We start from the raw sequence: 22,129 nt of genomic DNA, 5'->3' as shown, positions 1-22,129 counted from the left end.
AGTACCATGATCAATTGAAATCACAGAGGAAATTGAAATAGAAATAGGGATGCAACAAACCAAGTTTGGAATTTGATCACTATTTTGAAAAAGTCCCGTGAGAACTTTGATGACCACTGAAGATCACATCTACTTTGTCTCATCTGAAAAACAGCACCTCTGATGGCATAGTGTCTCTTATCAGCATCCCAGAGCACTGACTGATTTAGTATGGACTCTGAGGAAAAAGTACCACCTACTGAATCGCCAGCCTCTTGAAGAACCCTGGATTTTCTCTCTTCAAAGTCTTAATCCTTCACAGTCAGTGACATTTGACAGGTGCATAACATAAGATGTTATATCTACTGGCCATCACGCAGAGGAGTATAATTTATTCTCTAATAATATTTTTTAATTCCCATGGAACAGAAGAATATAAATACCTATGTTGCTACTGATGAGATATCATAACATTTGCTTTGGTTATTACTGATATGAAATCACCCCATTCTGTTAATTTTTTCCTTTCCACTATCAGTGTAAAAGGCTTGTGGTACATCAAAGTACGTTCATAATGCAGCATTGACTGGAAATCGTAAGTTATGCATAGAGCCTACTACGGATAAGAACAGGAGCGAAAGTGAGGTGGTATGGCATACCGGTAAGAACCCGCACCGGCCCGTATGCAGCGCTGCCATGGCAGCGCTTTAATATCCCTGCCCCTTTTGCCTCCCCCATTGGCAGCCCTGCTGGTACAAGCAGGGCCACTGACAGGGGAGGCAAAAGGGGCAGGGATGTTAAAGTGCTGCTGCGGCAACTCCTTAAGGATGGTCCTTTGCAGTGGCAGTGCTTTAACGTTGCTGCACCCCCCTCCCCCAATCAATGGCTCTATCAGCAGGGCCACTGACGAGCGGGGGGGAAGGAACATTAAAACGCTGCCACAGCAAAGGACTCTGCAGTGCTTTAACATCCCTGCCCCTTTACCCCCCCCTCGACCACCGATGAGAGGGGGAGGCAAAAGGAGCAGCTGCCCTGGGGTCAGCAATTTAAAATTCAAATCACCACTGGAGCCCCGGGCGGTGCGGGCCAGGTGGCCTGGAAGGGTTGGCCTGGGGATGCTGGCCCCGCCCCTTCTGCCTAAGGCCCCACCCCTTCCGGACCAGGCCCTGGCCCTGTACCAGTAAGTGTCTGGAGTTATTTTCACCCCTGGATAAGAACAAATAATTCTGGAATCAAATTAGAAGTTTCTTAGGGCATGTAAGTCCACAATAAAGGTGGGGGAATAGAAAAGAAGAGAAATATTGGCACTATAAAGTACAGGGCAAAGCACTTTTTGTTATAACAACTGTCTTAAAGGACAGGATTAGTGAAATAGTCCTGCTGCAGTAAATAAAAAAGTAAAAAATAAAAATACTACAAATTAGTAATTTCAAATATATCATATCTGTTTAAGGAAACAGACAGAAAAGTTTAAGCGCTGTAAAGCCACTACTTCCAGTTATGATAATATATAAAAATCAGTGAAGATCTGGAGTGAAATCCTGGCCCCATCCAAGTCAATGGAAGTTTTGCCATTGACTTCAGTGGGAACAGGATTTCATGTTAAGTGGTTTATATCTCCAGTCAGCATATGTATATCACACAATGGGAGCTACACATACATTTACAATAAAGGCAAAGGAAACCTAAATAAATATATAATGGAAATGATGAAAAAATAGTTTTTCATTAGTATAGAATCTGCTGCAGGTGCTAAAACTTTCATTGCAAAGCTGAAACTGAGGACAGGTTTATAACAATCTAAGTGAACATGAGAGAGCAGTCAATGGGATAGACAAACTCTATAACATGTTGTTATGAAACTTGCTAGTTATAATAAACCTATTCAGGTATGGGATCCTACCACGCAGTTGCACAAGATTAGTGCCATATGCAGTTTCTCCACTTCATTAGTAGTCATATACTTAAGTTATTTTCATTAGTATTTCACAATTTGATCAAATGGCAACATTTCCCCATCTCAACCAACACAGAGTTGTGGTGGCAAAACCAGCAAAACTGGATATTTCTGAAACTGCCCCAAATGGAAAGTCTCAATGTTTGCAACAAAAGTTTGACATACTTTGAAGGTCAAAGGGCTTTGGGGAAGGTTAAATGATAGATTTCTGCTTGCAGAAAAAATGCTTTTCACAGTCATAAAAATTCAAAATTAATTTTTTTCTCCCAAAGTCTGTGAAAACATAACATTTCACCATTGATAAAGTCCTTTGCCTACAAGACACACAATTCTAGTTCCAAAAGATCTCATCCTTTACTCATACATTTCGAAACACAGGGCTGCCAACTCAGTAGTCATGTTACCTCTGTCTCTTTCAGAAGACATCCTCCAGAGTGCTTCCCACACAACGTGCACTTCATTATTAAGTCTCATATTCCATATTCAGTGCAACATAGCCCCAGTCCTGAGTGCTATCATACTATAAACTAGGCATCTGCAATTGTCTTGAAGAAATCAGCAATTTAGTACTGCTGGTCTCATTCCTCCAGGATAAGCTATATACATAGGAAATTACATTTCCAAACTGATAAACTCTTGACAGAATGGGGATATGCCTTAGAAAAGTTTGAATTTTCAGCTTTGGCTACCTAGGGTGACCAGTTGTCCCAATTTTATAGGGACAGTCCCAATTTTTGGGTCTTTCTCTTATATAGGCTCCTATTACACCCCCACCAGCTGTCCTGATTTTTCACACTTGCTGTCTGGTCACCCTATGGATACCAAGCTGCCTTCTCACAATCAACGTTCATTTTTTAAACCTTGTCTAATTCCATACATAATATAAAGGGCTTATGGGGATGCATCAGTAATATTGCGCACCTCTTTTCCACCTTTAGAGTACTTTACAATTAAGTAAGTAAACTTTATGATACCCCAATGTCATTTAAGATGGAAAGACTGAAGCAGAAATGTTAAGAGTCAGAACTAGGATAAAACTCGAAAAATCCAGTTTTCTAGTCCTACGCTCAGACTAGTAGACCATTCCTTTATCTCATAGTAGGGGAGGCCACTGATGTTCATCAGTCCTTGCTAACTATGGGATTATTTTCATCAACCTTTAGGTTGCCATGACTTTTTATGTAAAGTACATATTGTATGTGTAATGGCATATAAAGCATTCAATTCTTCACAGTTTATTTAAAAAATATGAACAATATGAAGATTGAGGTGAGGTTTGAGTTAATAGTTAGGTTTCTCTCTCCCACCTCCATATGTTTTTTACTTAAGCAGAAAAAGAAAGACTCAAGTAAACAACAGAGAAAGGCCTCAAAGAAGATTAGCAATCAAATATGATAAACAAATGTGGCAAAATAAGACACAAGTTAAAAGAAGAGAGCATTACAAACAATCATACCAGATGGCAGGTCATCCAAAGGAAATTCAAATAACCTGGATTTGTAAACAGAGTGGAAATGGAAATCCTCCTGAAATAGTAAACAGTAGAGTGCATTAAGCCACGATAAAATGAACCATCTCACAAATATTAGGGAGATAGAAACCCTTTTGCATTAGGTACCAAACCAATATGTTGGAGAAATAATGGAACACTGGAGGTTATCAAACCTCAAGGATTCTTCTCCTCCTCTCCCAATTATGATGTGATCATTAAGGCCCTGATTCAGCAAAGCACTTAAGCATGTATTTTACTTTTAACATACAAGTAGGTCCTTTAAAGTCAAGGGGTCTAATCACATGCTTAAAGTTAAGCACGTGCTTAAATGTTTTGCTGGATTGGGGTCTAAATTTCCTAAAGTTAAATAATATGGCATGCAAATGGATATGTATATATACAGTTTTAACTGATTTTCAGCACAGACAAATGACAAAGAGGTCATTTTAAAGAAACTACCAAGGGGTAGCTAAGACGTGTTATTGGAGGGAAACCATTATTTTATTTTATTATATTATTATTATTGGAGGAAAACTCCTCCTGTTTTCCTGATACTGTATTTAACTACTGGGAATTCAAATACTAGATGCAATATACTGCTTTGGTTTGCACCTTTAGAGCAATCAGGGTCGGCTCCAGGCACCTGCTCAGCAAGCAGGTGCTTGGGGCAGCCAAAGGGAAGGGGTGGCAAGTCGGACCCTTCAGCAGCAATTCGGCAGCTGGTCCCTCAGTCCCTCTCGGTCCTGCCACCGAATTGCCGCTGAAGAAGAAAGCGGTGCAGTGGAGCTGCCGCTGATCACAATTGCAGCTTTTTTTTTTTTGCCGCTTGAGGTGGTAAAAACCCTGGAGCCAGCCCTGACAGCAATATATCTACTAGCTGCTGAAAGTGGGAGGACAAGGACTCCAGCCCCAAAGCTACAGGTGCAAGGCTGAGGATGAGGCTTTTTTGTTTTCTGCATCTCTTGTGTATCTGAATACTGGGTTGACTGAAGTTCTACTTACGAGTGAAGTGTAGTTTTCTTCTGGTTCAATAAGATAAGTATGATTCCCATCATAGAACATCCCACTGTTAAAGGCAGGAAAAGTGATAACATTGAGTAAAGATTTACCAAACATTTATAAAAAGATTAAAACAATTTAAACAGGTAACCCATGAAGAGGAGGCTATGAACTTGAAAGATAACCATTAAAAAAAATAAATTAAAAGCAATTTCAGGTATTATCCCAGATTCTAAGTCCTCGTGCCAATTTTTGTGATTTTACAACTAACTTTTCCTTTTTTAAAAATGATTTTCCTCTTCCTTGTTGTAGTAATAAAGAGTTAGACACAAAGAGCAGCAGAAACTGACTGACTGACCCAGTTCCCAAACCTAGTGTGAACCCCGCTCCCTGGACCAGATTGTTCCTACTTCTGACAGATATTTAAGAGGTCTCTTTACATACTCTGGGAACACATGCATAGCTTGTCATGCCAAAATAAAGTATTAAACTGTGTTTTACAGTATTTTGGAGTATTAGATTCTTAGATTTTAAGCTTTTTGGTGTCATAAGGCTGTCTGTCTGTGTTCTCTTACAAGACCCAGCATAATGGGAATACTTTTGAGGTAAACAAAACAAGGTAAAGAAACTGAAAAAAAATCAAGAATAATCATTTTTTCCCTCACACATCAATTTAAGTCCTTTATTTAATTTTTTTGGAAAAGACACAAATAGGTTTTATATAAAACAACATCAACAGAAATATTCCATGAACTGCCAGAGCCAATGTCACATGCTATGTTGCCCTTTCATACAGTACGTAATCTAGCATATGGAAAGCTTTCACTAGTTGTTGTGGTATTCCTCATTATACTCATAGGGAACAGCTCTCACACAAGTAAAATCTTCCAGCTGGTAGAGGAATTTTAAGGGCATCAACTATATGCATGTTTGTTGTATATGCTGGAAAATCTGTTGCCGTAATTGCTCACATGTGAACAATCACCAATTTCCCAAGCCAGCAAAGGTGGCACATGGTTCAGTTCTAACCACAGGATAGGTTCAAACTTTAAGGGATTCTAAGTGAACGTAGACAGCTTATGGTAATTAAATCACATGGTTGTACATTACTGTTTACAAGTAAATACATAGCAGTGGTGAAATTCACCACTGTGCAGAGATCTCACATAAGACCTATACACCACTTAAAATCCAGTTTAAATCCTATTTTGAGTTTAAATGGGGTTTAATATTAAGCCTTGCACCAGATTTCTGCACAAAGATGAATTTAACCCTAAAATAAAATGATCTGATATGAAAATGTTAATAGACAGTATACTAAAAAGGTACATTTCCTACCCACACCTCCCTTTTCATCTTTATCTAAGTCAGCCTTTTCTTGCAATTTTTTCTTTATTACAGCAGCATGTGTGTTGGTGAGATTAAGTTGTGTCAGCATTTCCTTTCTAAAGTGCTTCTTTCAGGGTTTTTTATGACTAGCTATAAATATGAGCTGTAGGCTCAGATTTGACATATACTATACAACCTGAACAAGGGAGCAAGATTTTTTTTTTTTTGCAAAGTTTGAGGGGAAAAAGCAAAAAAACTACCACATTTCATTCTATAGGTGACAGAAATGTATACTTGCTTTTGGCTTATGCAAGTCAAAAATGAAATTGATTTTTAAAACATTTTTATAATTAATTTTTGCATTTTTTGTCACTAACATCAGATATGACCTTAACTATACCCAGGGATCAGCTCTGTTGAGTAAAATGATATCATTTTACTCTGTTGGGGTTTTTTGAGACCATAACTACATATTAAACTTTTAAACCATTACAGCTTTACATAAACATATCTAATATTTGCCTAAATGTTGTGTATTTACAGGATAAGCCAAATGGCTTCACCAAAGTAATTCTGGATATATATAATATAATATAATATATAATATAACTCATATTAGCAGTGGTTATACATACATATTTAATTCAAAGGTATTCATCCCTTTACAAATAACGTGTAAATATTTTGTAGAAATTAACTTGTTCTATGACATTTAAAATAAAAATCCTAGAGGCTGATGAAGGCCTTCATTCTAAGAATAAAATGAGATTTGGGATTCATCCTGCAGATTTTAAGTATGCAAAACTTGCTTTGCTATCAATGGCAATTTTACATGAGTAAGGTCTGCAGGATTGATTAGTGTGTCAGAATTAGAGGACTTAATTCACATTCTTGGAATAAAGGGCCTCCTATTTGATCATTTCACCCAGCAGCATGGACCTTGGATCAAGTCAGTATTTGATCAAACAACTCTTTAATAATGGTACATGGTAATAACATATTTACAAGTCAAACTACAAACCTTATCCGACTTAAGTCAATGGATGTTTTGCAATAGACTTCAACTGAAGCAGTCTATATATTTGAATCATACACTAAAAAAAAAGTTAGATCCAAAGTAGTAGTAAAATACAGATCACTTTTGCAATCTGAATCTTTACTATGTCAAAACAATACACAAACATATTGTAATAATAAACGTCTTGTAAATCAATTTGATCTTAAAAAAGCAAGATTTTTAATTTCACCACCAGTGGGCAGCAAATTCATAGTCCAACAAGAAAACTTATCTAGAATCTACATTACAGGCCTTCAAACACTTATTTTAAATTAAGCCTTACTACAGTTTGTCTATAGCTATTCTGATAAGGCCCTTCATTTCCCAAAAATATTTCTATAGTTCTCAAACTGACAACACAGTCCTATAAGCTGCTATGTGTGATGGACCCTGTACCCACAGGCTAATTTCAGTTGGGGCGAGGAAGGAGTCTGCCTGTGTAAAAGAGCTTGCAGGATCATGACCTAAGAACATATTTGAATGTTTAAAATGTTATTACATTAGAAGAGATCATTACTCAATAATCGATCATCCATTATTAAGAATCAGTGTGCTTTATGCTTTACAGTACATAAAAGAATACTTGGTTTTCTTCCAAGGAGCCTGTATTGTAATATAAAATGCATTAAAATACAGATTAATAAGAATATATAATTAAGCACAATCTTTGAAAGAGATTCAATATTGTATTCCTACACTCCAACATACCCAACAGGTAATAGATATGTTTACATCACTTGACTGCAATGAAGAAAACAAAATGAAAATGGGAAGTTATTTTGCATTTATTTCTATATTCTTCTGTAAGAAACATGAACCCAAGAGCTGAATTTAAGAAGAAATGTGGACACTAGAAATCCTAATAATGAGTGTGGCTTTTTCAAAATTATATATTTTTGTTTGAATCTCTGCATTAACCCACTGTAGACTACTGGACATCCCAATAAAAACTTGGCTAATTAGGAGTTAAGGCCACAGAAGTATATTGCTTCTTCAAGGCAACTACCAAAAAGAAAGGAAATTCAGAGATATGAGGATTCCACCATCGAACCCACTACCATATTAATTTACCAAATGAGAGATAGACATCCCTAAAAAGAACGCAGGCATTAATAGATAAAGAAATCAAAAGATAAAGTTAAATCAACAATTCTGGCATCAACCTTAACACCTGATCTACACCCATCCACCAATAATATAGCTGTTATAGGCTAGGACCTGGAGGATGTATTAAGCAGAGGAAAAGGCTTGAATTAATACTTGCCTGGACATGGAGAACATGGAGCTTATTGCTCCTTTAGAGGCACCTTCTCCAGCTGTTACAACTCATAAAGTTCACCAAAGAACCAGCCCTACAGACCTTATTAAATGGTAATAGCGCCCAGTTTCCTCTGCTCCAGAGAAATACTCCAGATCCTAGTTGGAGCTAATGAGATTAAATGCCAGCATGAATCAGCAGCACTTCTTCAGTATTTGAGATCTACTCATGAAAAGCACTATAGAAAAGATGATACAGATTATGATGATGATTCTGTGTTGCAGCACCTGATCTTAACATGATTTATTAGAGAAACACTGAATTCTCATACAGGGGCCTGGAACACTCCAACCTATTATATTGTTTCAAACTGTCCCTGCCTATTGTGAAATAGGAATCTGTCGATCTTTGTTGCTGATATACGTATACAGGTACTTGAAGATTCCTCCCTAAAGTTAAAAAGAGATGTACCTAAGACAGCTGAACAAAAAAGGAAAAGATAACAACTCCTCATCACCCTAGTCATGTAGCTGCATTAGAAGGCACCAACGTTGATAATTAAGCACTGAGAGAATACAGAGCAGTGAGAGGGTTTCATCCTGAAGAACAATGCACCAAATAAAGGCCAGAAAGGAAATTTTGCAGTTTCTTTTTCCCTTTCTCCCTTAGCCCCTGAGAGTTAACAGGGGTCACGGACTGCAATCCAAGACCCAATGGATCACAACTAATGGAAGCCATGCAGTTAAATCTCTGCAGACTGCACTAAAACGCTACTATTTTTAGATTCACCTTCGGCACACAACCTGAAGTCAGATTTCTTGGGTTAATCCTCATCCCTAAATCTTGATTTCAAAAGAGATAAAAGCATTATGGTACAAACAATGAGACAGAAAACTGCAATGATGCTAAAATAAAAACAAAACCCAACAAATTTATCTAAAAGAAACTAATGGCAAATATAGAAGTCTGATACAGAATTTATAGAACTATTGGAGAAGGAAAAGAATTGAATCAATGAAAATCCCCATCGATACGTGCCTGCCTTAGTGAAGCAGGAGGGAAGAGAGAAGTATAAGGTAATTGTTGAGTGTTCCTATTTATAGACCATTCATCACAAGACCCTTCAAGCAATGTCTGACCTCAATATCAGGGAAATCCTGTAATTCCCAATGAAGTCACCTGAAGCAGCAGTTACTTAGTGCCTCTGAAAATCAGGCCAGGAATCTTTTTGAACTGGTCCAAAACTATGAAACAAAGAGGGGCTATGTGTGATTTTTATATAGCTGTTTGAGATCCTCAAATGGAAGGTGCTATTAAGTACAACATATTGTTAAAATAATGCAAAGTTTTCAATTTGCCATGTAAGAGCCACTCTTTTCCTTCAGATTTACAAATATATTGCCATATATGTAAAGTATAGATCATTAGGTAAATATCTAAGATCAGTGCCTTTGTGAAAGAAAAGAAAAATGACTAAAAAATCCCCACTTCTCTGTCTCAGTTTTGTTTTGTAAATGGGGTCAGAACAGATGAGAAATATGCCATCTACTCACTGTAGTAATCAGGAAAGAGCAAAGCATATTTTGAAACAGTTAAAGAGTAACATTTAGAAAGGGTTTTTTTTTTCCCTCTAGGAAAGGAATATTTTGGGTTGCTCTCACCCTTGCTTATTTATTTGTAAGTTAGTTTTAACTTGAAAAAATGGGTCTGTTACACAATACCAGTGTGTTTATGTGCTTAATAAAAACCAACTCAGGCACTCTGTAAACTACTTGTAAAAATCCAAGATTTCTTTATAGGTCCAAATTCAACCCATAATTTGTGAGGAAGAGTAAGATGTTTAATATTTTGCTGCAATTAATAATTCTTTTACTATAAAATTTGTCCTTGTTTTAAGAAATTACATACAGCCCATTAAAAAAATAAGCTGGGGAAACTTACTGAAGTCCATGGCATGTTGACAAGGCAACAAATGATTCTGCGTTTCCTCGGATTTGGCCCTGGTAATAGCAATGCTCTCCTCCCTGCAATTGAAAATAGAGACAGTGAATCCATCATGTCGCACAATATCATACACTTGTCCTGTCAAACATGGCTTGTGCCATGACTATGTTGCCATGCCTACCAGCGTGGTGCCCACAATTCAGAGTCATTCAGTGTAGAGAGAAAACCATACAGGACATTCTTATCAAATAGATCAAAGAGAATTAGTCATAAGTGTCCCCAGTGCTCTGAATTTAAAGGAAGCATAGTGTATAATCAAATGATAAAAGAGTGCAATGAAAATTAACACTTGTCTTTTCTTTCCTGTAAGTAGTGCATATACACCTGCCAAATCCTGCAGTCTTTTACTTAACAAAACTGCCACTGAAGTCAGGGAAAGTTTTGTCTTAGTCAGGTCTTCAGGATTGGACCTTATGTCTGTCTAGCCATATGTATCTCCAGTGCACCCATCACTGTACAATTTAGGCACTATATACAAAATATGAAAAACCTCATTTCTATCTGAAAAAGTCTTCTACATCTTCCATCATTATTCCCATTGGACTCAAATGTAATTGCTGATTCCTAGGAGAAACTCACCCAGGTCATTATGCAGTTTTGTTGTTGGTCGACGGTCAACTTAAAGAGAGGGGCCTTAAAAACAATAACACTAGAGCTCATCTTAATTTCTTGTGGCAAACATGCCCTCTCCCTCCAAGTAAGAACAACCTGTCCCACCAGGTGAGAAATATTTAAGCGTATTTACTGAGATGGAAAGTATGATTATTCATCTTTGTGAGCTGGCAATCACTTGGGTGATAGTGATGCAGAGCCATAAGCCAAAATTGCTGTTCAGACTTACAGTGTGAAATTAAATGCTGTCAGATTCTACCCTTCAAAGTACATTTATAACAGCTGTTTCACCAACACTAAATTAACTGAAGTTAAAAAATAAAACAAGAGTATGTTAGTAGCTTTTGGGATTGTTTTCTATAGGATCATACTATGAATTTCAAAAGGAACAAGTGACTTTCTGGAAATCAGTCCCCTGGAGTTTGAGAACCAAAAATCACTAGTCCCTTTTGACATTCTTCTCCTTCATGTTTTTTCAGCTGACACAGGGACTTTGATGCCATTGTACAGACACTTAGAAATGTACTGTACCATGAATCTGAGGTAGTGCTCAGATACTATGATGATGGCTGCCACAGGAAAAAAACCCTAATATGTGATTAGAGAGATTGAAGGCCTACTAATATCTGGCTTGTTTGTTGCTTCATTTTATAAAGAGTATCCTTCTGGCAAATTTTCAATTAGAATCCTAGAACCATAGGGTTAGAAGGGACCACAACAGTTATCTAGTCTAACCCCCTGCCAAGATACAGGATTTGCTGTGTCTAAACCACCCAAGATAGATGGCTATCCCACCTCCTTTTGAAAACCTCCAGTGAAGAAGCTTCCATGACCTCCTTAGGCAGTCTATTTCATTGTCCTACTGTTTTTACAGTCAGAAATTTTTTCTTGCAGCGTAATCTAAATCTGCTATGCTGTAGTTTGAACCATTGCCTCTGGTCCTGACCTCTGTGGCAAGAGAAAACAACTTTCCTTCATCTTTTTTATGGCAGTGTAGCAGGGTGGTCATCCTGCTCCTGCCCTGAAGGGCTTAAAACAGCCCTGAAAAGAACTGAGGCAGGGGAAAATCTAGGCTGATTGGGGGAAGCAGCCACAGGTGGGACCATGCCCCAACCAGACCACAGCTGGCCCTGTAAGAGGTCCAACCCCCTTTGCCAATGATGAATGGTTTACAGACCGCCATCTGCCTCAGTGAGTGGGGCTAAATGGAGACTGGCAGTAGCCACTGAGGCAAGGTGGGGATAGGGGGTTGGGGGTTCCCCTGGGAGGGGAGAGCCAGAGTGATGGGGTACTGTGGTGGGCATAACCCCAGGGCAAAGGGTACCAGGGTGTGGGAAGGGCACAGGGCCAGAGGCAGGCGAGACACTAGCCTGCAGAGGGCTCTCTGAGCTGGAAAGAGCTAATTCCTGGGACAACCAGCAGGAGGTGCCAGCCTGGTGAGTTGTCACCTCACCAGAGGCAGCCTTTCAAGTATTTGAAGACCACAATCATGTCTCCCCTTAATCTCCTCTTTCCCAAACTAAACACACCCAGTTCCTTCAGCCTTTGCTCATATGGCTTGCATTCCATTCCTTTGATCATCTTTGTTGCTTGCCTCTGGATCATTTCCAGTTTCTCTTCATCCTTTCTATACATTGCCAACCAAAATTGGACACAGTACTCCAGCTGAGGTCTAACCAGTGCCGAGTAGAGCAGTACTATCACCTCATGTGACTTGCATGCTATGCCTCTGTTAATGCAACCTAAAATTGCATTTGCTTTTTTTGCAGCAGCATCACACTTCTGATTCATGCTGAGGTTGTGATCCTTCTCAGCAGTGCTGCTGCCAAACCAGTTATCCCTCATTTTGTATTTGTACATTTGGTTTTTTTCTTCCCTAAGTAGCACCTTACATTTGTCATTGTTGAATTTCATTTTGTTGTCTATAGCCAAGTTCTCCAATTTATTAAGATCCCTCTAAATTTTAGCTCTATCCTCCAAAGTGTTGGCAAATCTCCCTAGCTTTCCATCACCTGCAAATTTGATTAGTATGCACTCTATTCCTACATCCAGGTCATTAATAATAAATAATAATGTACTTATATAACTTACAATAATAATTAACAACATACTTTTAAGTTGCATCACAATGTTATTTCCTGCCTGTTTATCTGCTCTTATATTTTATTGTGTCACCTTTCACTCTCTCCACTCCACTGACAGAGGCAGCCTTCACTGCTTATACACACCTCTCACACCTCTATGTTTTCCTCCAGGCTCCCCTTTCACATGTTCCCTGAATTAATCTGTAAAGACACTAGCCTGTCCCCAACAAACCCCTCCCCAGGATTCACTTCTACCAAGATGTCTACAGGAAACTGCCAACTGATTATATCTAGATACATGGTCAGGAGGGACTGCTGATATCTATCTTATTTATTTCTTACAGTTTATTATAAGAATAAAATGTATCTGACTCAAAACCATCTAGCTGTGCACATGTGGCCTGTGTAAACATATGCTTTTCTTATTGTCCTGTGGCACCTTAAAGACTTATGCTCCAGTACATCTGTTAGTCTTTAAGGTGCCACAGGACTCTTTGTTGCTTTTTACAGATCCATATTAATATGGCTAGCCCTCTGATGCTTTTCTTACTGTTTGCCTCATTCTGCCTTACTCCTTCCAACAATTTATTACAGCCATTCACTTGTTGCATTTTTTCTTTATTAGGTGCAGTAAACTCTTAGAGGCAGGAATCGTCTTTTCCTTTGTCTGTTAATAGTGTTTAGTACAACAGAGCCCTGGTCATCATCTTGGTTTGGGCCTCTAGGCACCACCATAATACATGGTAATAAAAATTACCTTGAGAAGTTCATGTCAAAAGAAATGATCAACTAGATGATTTTCTAAAGACTGTATCCTGCAGCATTTAAAAGATTTTTTACCATATAATTTTTATAACAAAGCATTACAGGAACATGTGAGTGGGTGTGAGAATAATACTGGAAAGATGATTGATGGAATCAAATGGATTCTAACTACTTCTGGAAGGAATTTGGGGTAATTAGTCAAGACTAGCTTATCCTCATACAATGTAGTGTAATGTGTATCTGCACTAGTGCCTGAGGCTCACTTATGCTGCAAAATGAAATCTGTGTAACCAGGAAGAACTTTTTTCATCCAAAAGCTCTGAGCCAGCATGAATCATATGGCTCAAAAAGGGGTTTTGATCTCCTTAATAAGGATCAAATAAATGCCCCATGATAGCACTCCCAGCTTTTTCATAGCTTTTCAGTTAAATTATCCCATAACATATATGTGGAAGAAATAATTTTTCTGTCTACTAATCTGGAAAAGATAGAAATAAACAGACTTACAGGTATTGTCTGGCAAAAACATACCTTGGAGATTCTACTCTATTTAATTAAATCAAATCAGTTAATGTTGCAATTTACCCATGATCACACAAATTCTAGCAAAGCCAAGAATAAAACCCAGATGTCTTTACTCCCATGCCCATATTTTTTACCACTATGGAACATTCTGGCTTACATGTTGGCATGTGGGTGTGACTTTAGTATGGGCTCATGTCTTCCTTTCTGAGACAATCTAGCAGGTCAAAAAAAAATCTAGGTAGATCTACACGTGTATCTGGAAATGTTTGTTGTCTGTGTGTCCCTGGTGGCACTAAAAAAATCTGTGTTTGTGAACCACACATCTTGCCTTAAGGACTCTCTTAAATCAGGATCTCAGAGCCTGTCACAGTCTTACCTAATCAGACCGACAGACAGAAAAGAGATGATGACAAAATGGAACCCTGTGGCACCCTACACCTGAAAGCCCACAGGGAGCAAATGCCTGCTGAGGAAATTCCTGAAGTCCCAGAGCTGTCTGATCATTAACCTTTTTCAAAAAGGAAAAATTAACAGCCTTGGCAATTAGAGTTCAGTATGCAGTGGCAAGAGATTATTTTTCTTAATCAAGGATACACCTGTTCCCTGTTTAAAGGCAGCAACAATGCCACCCTGCTGTCTAAAAGGGAAACATTAATAACCCTCACCAGTAAACCAAATTTCTCCACTAATCTTCATCAACCAGGTTGGAGAAGGGTCTAGTTCATAGCTCTCTCAATGTATCAAGAACATCAGCTAGTAAATCAGAGTGGAATTTAGCAGCATTTCTCACCTCCTGCTAGAACATTATGATATTAGTCAGGTCAGTCTGGAGCCAGTAGATCTTATTAGAAAATTAGGTTGAAAATTCTTCACAGTGAGAAAATGTGAATTCTGTTACAGTGCCTGTTACATCCTGCCTCCCCATCTGAACATTTCTCCTGGAAGAGTCTTGTCTAATGCTATGGTGAAGAAAAAGTACAACTGTTTTTTGTCTTTTCCACATGAATGTAACCACTTCCCAGGTTGTAATCAATGTAGTTCAGAACAAGCTCTCTGCTAGTGCTACTTTGTTCTTCTCCTTTGCTGCTTCAGTCAGATGCTGGTCCTCTGTGTTGACCCACCATGGTCACCTGTAAGGACAATGCAGCAGGCAGGGCCAGCTCCAGGCACCAGCGCAAGAAGCAGGTGCTTGGGGCGGCCAATGGAAAGGGGCGGCAAGTCCGGGTATTCGGTGGTAATTTGGCAGTGGGTCCCTCAGTCCCTTTCAGAGCGATGAACCCATCACCAAATTGCCACCAATAAATGAAGCGGCGTGGTTGAGCTGCCATCGAAGTGCTGCCGATCGCGGCTTTTTTTTTCTTCGCTGCTTGGGGCGGCAAAAAAGCCTGAGCCACCCCTGGCAGCAGACTGTGGCAGTCAATTGTTGTTGGTAATAAAGGCTGGCATAATATTCTGCAAAAGCCATCAGAATGATGCAATGGCAGGATCCATTCAGACAGATCAACCACCTGGATAGGAGTGAGGATATGCCCAAACATCAGCCTTTATGCATAATCTGCAATTACCTCTGGTCAGATACTGCTCACAGAATTATGAACTACTGTCAGCTAAGCCCATGGCATGCCTGCTTGCTACAGCCATCTCCCTGCCAACCTCTTAGCTTCATGCCAGTTAGAGTATTCTGTTTTTTAGAGAGACAATGTGGGTGAGGGTAATATCTTTTATTGGACCAACTCCTGTTGGTGAGAGAGACAAGCGTTCAAGCTATACAGAGTTGTTCTTCAGGTCTCTGTTTTCTGGCAGTCATGGCTCTGAGGCTACCAACAGTTAGAGTGGCAATTGCTGCTGGAAAACAAGTAGGCCATAGTACTAGCAGTGAAAGTAAACGGGGGAAAAATCTATCCTCAGCCCTTTTAAAAATAAATATCAAAAGGAACATGAGTAGCACATTAACCAATATTCACAAAGCAGGGAAAAAATAAGGAGTAAAAAATAAGAAATGGACAGCTAAACTGTACTCAAGAGGCTAATCCTTAGTAATCAACTTAGATTCCCCTCCACAGCTTCAATGGAGAGAGTATTTACAATGGTTCACTGCTATTTTTACTCCTCGGTGATATTAGGAAGCTAAGGACTCCCAGCCATCTGCTTGCAACAGCTCTCATTTTCAAAATACTCCAGTAAGCAGTTCCAAAAAGTGTTCCCTTCAACCAGGAGAGGTATAGCCATTAATACACAGCATTACTGGGCTCAAAAATGCATGGCCTCCCTCTCCTGAGTTCCTGTGTACTAATATTTTAACACTCAGTAGTCCAAAGGAGAGGAAAGGGTCCTCTACCTCTGTTCCTAGTGATACAGTGCCCCTTTCTTTACAGAGGAGAGCTCCTAAAGGACCAGCTAACAACTGCTCTATTATCTGTGACCGGCTAGCGAATGGTTAGCCTTTTTAAAGTGCCAGCCATTGCAGGGTCATTGGGTTTACAATTGTTGCCCTCCAGTAAGTAGCTAGTTCTACTTACAAATTCTTGAGGTTTCCACAAAGTTTAATCCAACACCAGCTGCAAGGTAATGTGCCTTTCAGATGTCTACACAGTTCCCAATTGTTTAAATTTTTACAAAGGGAAATCAATATTGGCCATGAACAAGGGTTCAGATTAGAATCTCATAAGTCTGAAAAAAAAGTTCCGGGAAATTTTATTTTTTCTTAAAATAGGTTATGGACTTTTCAAACAAGACTCTTGGAAGCTAGGCATTTATCATAGGTATTAACATAATTTGAAGTCAAAGTGCAGCAGTGAGTGACTCTAGGACAGAATTTTAGAACCATTAAAGATACAGCATCATTATCACCACTGAAGTTCTCCCTGTTGGCAGCATTCTTTTAAAAGATAAGTATATTCTTTTAAAAGTACATAAAAATACACAGTTGCACCAACGGTCCATATTGTATATGGTTTATAACTGATGCTTTCAACACCAGGCATCTGCTATTGGACTAGATCTTTGGGTTCAAATGAGGTCTTGTGTTTACTGTCCAAAAGCTACAGATACCATTCTCTGCATTCAGCTTGACAGCGTGTCAGGCTAGCTCTTTAGTCAGCACACTGCAATCTGGCCAGGGAACTGCACTAGCATCGGGTGGGGAAGTAGCCTCTTGACTCACTATCATTCAAGGTCAGAGAAAATGGTTTTAAGTAGCACCTGCCTAAAGCAGACTGGGCAGAGGAGAACAGGCTATTTAGAGTCTCCTTCCTATCCTATCATCTGTGGGGTGGCTAGTGCCACAGACGTTGCTAGCTTCACAGAGTTCCTGCACTTGGATGATCACAAGACCATCACACTGTGCCAGGTTCCTATGCCTCTGAATGTAGGAAAGAAGGAATGAGCACTTCAAGGCACAATGTGAGAGGATCTTTGTGCCTCCCTTCATGACTCTTGTGCTCCAGCACAACAGCCAGGCACAACCCAACCCTAAGGGCATGCCTACGCTGCATGCTTCTTTCCACAGCTTATAAGGAACGTGCGTGGATAGCGTCCCTAGCATGGGTATAAATACAAGTGTAGATGGTGAGGCATGGCTTAGGCGAGTACAGACACGCCTGAAGGGTGTGGGTATGTACTCAACCACCTACTCACCCAAGCTGTGCCGCCTCACCTACAATCCTATTTTCACAGTGCTGGTTCCCACTGCCTTCCAGCTGCTGGAGCCCTTCCTCTCTGCAGGGAGAGACTCTGGGGAAAGGTTCTGGAAGTGAGGAGGTCTCAGTGTAGTGAAAGGCTTCAGCAGCAGAGAGCTGCCTCCACATCCCACCCGAGCCTTTCACTGTCACATGTAGCTAACACCACAGCGTGGATGCAACTTGCTTTTCGTTGCAGTGTGTAGCTACACATGCCCTACACACTGCCACCAGTGGTGTGTAGTATAGATGTAGCCTAGACTTTTAGCAACTACATTCTTTTTCTCTTTCCATCCAGGGATGTACATAACATGCAAATGAAATGCCAACAGACTCTGGTCATTGACGGGCAGGATCGAACCTGGGAACTCTGGAGCTTAGTGCATGAGCCTCTACCACATGAGCTAAAAGCCAACTGGCTCCTAGCTAAGGCTGTACAGCAGACTCATAATCTCTCTCTCGCTCTCCACCCCGCCCCCCAAAGTGGGTCACGACCCCATTTTAATGGGGTTGCCAGGGCTGGCTTAGACTTGCTGGTGTTTGGGGCTGAAGCCCGAGCCCCACTCCCCAGGGCTGAAGCTGAAGCCCAAGGGCTTCAGCCCTGGGTGGCAGGGCTCAGGTTACAGGCCCGCTGCCTGGGGCTGAAGCCCTTGGGCTTTGGTCCCCACACTCAGGGCAGCGGGGCTTAGGCAGGCTCAGGCTTTGGTCCCCACTCCTGGGGTCACGTAGTAACTTTTGTTGTCAGAAGGGGCAATGAAGTGGGCAATGAAGGTTTAGAATCCCTGATCTAGAAATTTTAAGTCCCCACGTGAAATAATGATGTGCTGGTTTAGCACAGGGGTGGGCAAACTTTTTGGTCTGAGGGCCGCATTGGGTTTCATAAATTGTATGGAGGTCCGATTAGGGGAGGGGGTCATGGCCCAGCCCCCACCTGCTATCTTCCCCCCCTGGGATTCCTGCCCCATACAACCCCACCTGTTCCCTGATGCCTCCCCCAGGACCTCTGGCCCATCCACACACCCACGTTCCCTGTCCCTTGACCACCCCCAGACCCCCGCCACTCCATCCAACCCCTCCTGTCATTCCTGACGACCCCTGGGACCCCTGCCCCATCCAACCACTCCTTCTCCCTGTCCCCTGACTGCCCCACACCACACCATCCAAATCTCCTCTCCTTTCTGATTGCCCTCATTCAACCCCGTATCCCCCCTCAATCACCCCAACCCTTATCTACACTCCCGCCTCCTGACCACCACCCCGATTCCCCTGCCCTCTATCCAAACCCTCCTGCTCCATGCCCCCTTACCACACTGCCTGGAGGCGTTACAGCCGCGCCACTTGGCTGGAGCCAGGCCACGCCCCTGCCACCACCACACAGCACAGAGCACCGGGTTAGGCTGGGCTCTGCAGCTGCTCTGCCTCAGGAGCTCACAGCGCTGCCATCCAGAGCATTGCGCCGGCAGCGGGGCGAACTGAGGCTGCTAGGGAGGAGGAACAGCAGGGGAGGGGCCGGGGGTGAGCCTACCAGGCCAGGAGCTCAGGGGCCAGGCAGGACGGTCCCGCAGGCCGTAGTTTGCCCACCCCTGGTTTAGTGGCTCTACGAAACCAAGAAAACAAAATGTGGGGTGTGTTGAGCCATTTTACTATGACTATGGATGATATACAGAAATATCATTGGAATACTCCTGCTGCTTCAGACAGGTGGGAGTGGGGGAAAGGAACAGTGTGAAGTGAAACCCTGATCCTACTGAGGTAATTGGCAAAACTCCCATTGATTTCAACGGGACCAGAATTCTACCTTTAGTGTGCCAGAATATATTTTAAACTCTTCACACCCTTCACTTCCATGTGTTTTTGTTCCTCCTCTTCCCACCTTCCATCTCCTCCGACCTTTTCATACCTTACTGTATAAACACTAAAAAAAAATGTCCTCTTAATGAAAATGTGTTTTCAGGTATGATGTGGTAGCACCCAATCAGCCAACTAAGCTGCAAATGGGGGAGATTTAGACTATGCGGAAGGCGCTAATTAGGAGGAAGTTCACGTGTGAGAGAAGGGGCTTCTATAAAGCCAGGTGGTAGGGAGGAAGTCTGCAGTCTCTATCCCAGAGATAAAGGAGAAGGGGATAGGTGCCCCTGAGAACAGGGACAGAAATCCATAAGGAAATCCTAAGAGAGAAGGGTTTGACTAGGAAGGCTGATGAAGGAGAAGCTTAAAGAAGCATGGTAGAAAGTAGTCCAGGGAAGAGAGCTGGTGGTTGGTGGGAGACCCAGATCTTAACTACTTGCTAGAGGGCCCTGGACTGGAACCCAGCGTAGAGGGTTAGACTGAGTTTCCCCACTATTTACCACAGAATAGCACTGCTTTGGGCAGTTAGTAGGAAGACTTCCTGAGTTACTGCAGCAGTGACATGGTCAGAGCATCAGGTGCGAGGACTGCCTGATGCTGCTTGGGCAGACAGACTTTGAAAGGCTCCTCCAGAAGGGGAATCATTGTGACCTGGAGGGCTGAGTCACAAAGCAGCTGTACTGAGACTCCATGAGGGAGAGGAGAGCTGCAACGGTGGAAGAGAAGAAAGGAGGCACTGAACCTGGTGGTGCTAGTCACCAGAAGAGGATGCCACCCAGCAGTAAATACCCCGTAATATCCCGTAATACTAGGTTTTGGTAGAAGAGAAATAATTAAAAGAGGGGAGACAATTGAACCCACTTGATCCTACATGAGTCATGATCTAAGAGTCTTTCTAGCCAATAAGATAAAAAATATGTGATTCAGAACAAGATTACAGCTGACAACTGCTGCTGTTTAATTTTTCATATTCCCATAGCAGGATGCACATAGAATGTAAACTAGTAATAATTCATCAGGTTTTTTTCCCTCCAAGTCAGGGCTGGCCTTACCATGAGGTGAACTGAGGCAGCTGCCTCAGGTGCCAGACTGGGGTGGGGGGGCGTCACTAGGATACAGAGTGTAGAAAATTGTGTCTGCTGCTGGTGCAAATGTATCCTCAGCTCTAGATACACAGAGATGGTAGAGTGCTGTGCTGGAGGAAGGAGGACACAAGAGACATAACAGGCAGGCAGGAGAAAAGGTGAGAGGGAATAACAGAAAGTAGCAGGAGCTGCAAGGAGAGAGAGGAAGAGGAGCCTCTTAGGTACCTCTCTAGCACCCCCAGGAGCCTGGACTGATTAACACCAGCTTCTCAGGGAGCTTCCTCTTTCCTGCTGCTTCCCTGAACCCACTTGAGGAGAACAGGCAGTCAACTGAAGAAGCAGAAGCCAGTTAGGCCCTTAAGACACTGATATCTTCCCTCACTCAGCCCGTCCTACCAGCCTGCTTATTTGTCCCCTTCAACTGAGTGTTGAGAGCCACTATATCTGGCACAGAACAGCAGTCATGAGTGAAAGAAGAAAACTCCCCTCTGGGGCAGCATTCAGAAAAAGAAAAAGAAAAGAAAGCTTTTCTATCTAAGCAGGAAGGGGCTCTCCTGAGATACATAGACACAAATGTTCACAGTGAGCCTTCTGGCCCCAGTGAGGATGTGAGTGGTGAGGAGATGCCTGATCTTCCACTTAGTCAGAGTGCAGGTGACCTAGCAGCTACTGCAGCATCTATATCTCCATCTCAAATGGATGTAATGATGCACATTCCTGAAGAAAAGTGTAGATCAGAGAAGAGTGTGATGGAGGGGCAAGAAACAGCTGCTGCTGAGTTTAGTTCCTTAAGTCTAGATGATCCAGGACTGTGGACCCACTTGAGCAGTAGCCTGAAGGACTTCCTTTTACTGCATTGTGCCACAGCAAGTGAAAAACTTCATGTTCCCCAAAGACAATGAAAATAGAAGTTTCCATCCAACACATTCTGGCGTGAAATCCCCAATGGTGACAAGGTGGAGAGGCCATGGCTTATGTACTCAAAAACCCAGAATGCTGCCTACTGTTTTTGTTGCAAACTCTTCCAATCTAATATTCCAGCCACATTTAGGTTCTACAGGAATAAAGGACTGGAAAAATCTGGCAGAAATCTGGCATGCCATGAGAAGGCAGCAAATCACCAGAGCGCATTCCATAGGTGGAAAGCGCTGGAGATGAGACTAAGGTTAAAGGTCACCATAGATGATCAGCATCAAGAGAAGATTGCATCACAATCTCTTTACTGGCAAAATATCCTGAAAAGGCTCATTGCCATTGTGAAGATGATTGCTGCCCAAAACCTAGCACTGCGTGGCACTTCAGATAAGCTGTATGTGCCAAAAAATGGAAACTTCCTTCAAATTGTGGAGCTGATGGCTGAGTTTGATGCTGTACTCCAGGAGCATCTAAGAAGAGTCACCACCCAAGAAATGTACACACACCACTACCTTGGAAAAACAATTCAAAATGAGATCATAC

At 41.5% G+C, this 22,129-nt stretch overlaps 1 protein-coding gene across 13 annotated transcripts in view; it reads right to left on the bottom strand.

The window, feature by feature from the left end:
- The window catches only part of ADAM22 (ADAM metallopeptidase domain 22), a 246,355-nt gene that overhangs the window by 84,842 nt on the left and 139,384 nt on the right, over positions 1 to 22,129 (bottom strand). For all 13 annotated transcript variants that reach the window (XM_032793371.2, XM_032793373.2, XM_032793374.2 and 10 more), the window contains exons 5-7: positions 10,013 to 10,095; positions 4,431 to 4,494; positions 3,393 to 3,462 (exon numbers count right to left, since the gene is read on the bottom strand). In XM_032793371.2, coding sequence (XP_032649262.1) covers positions 3,393 to 3,462; positions 4,431 to 4,494; positions 10,013 to 10,095 — 217 coding nt within the window. The remainder of the gene's footprint in view (positions 1 to 3,392; positions 3,463 to 4,430; positions 4,495 to 10,012; positions 10,096 to 22,129) is intronic.

The sequence above is a fragment of the Chelonoidis abingdonii genome, chromosome 2, assembly GCF_003597395.2.
Source record: "Chelonoidis abingdonii isolate Lonesome George chromosome 2, CheloAbing_2.0, whole genome shotgun sequence".
In the NCBI taxonomy this organism is placed as follows: domain Eukaryota; kingdom Metazoa; phylum Chordata; order Testudines; family Testudinidae; genus Chelonoidis; species Chelonoidis abingdonii.
The sequence above is the reverse complement of the archived record's forward strand: the minus strand, read 5'-3'. Positions and strand labels throughout refer to the sequence as shown.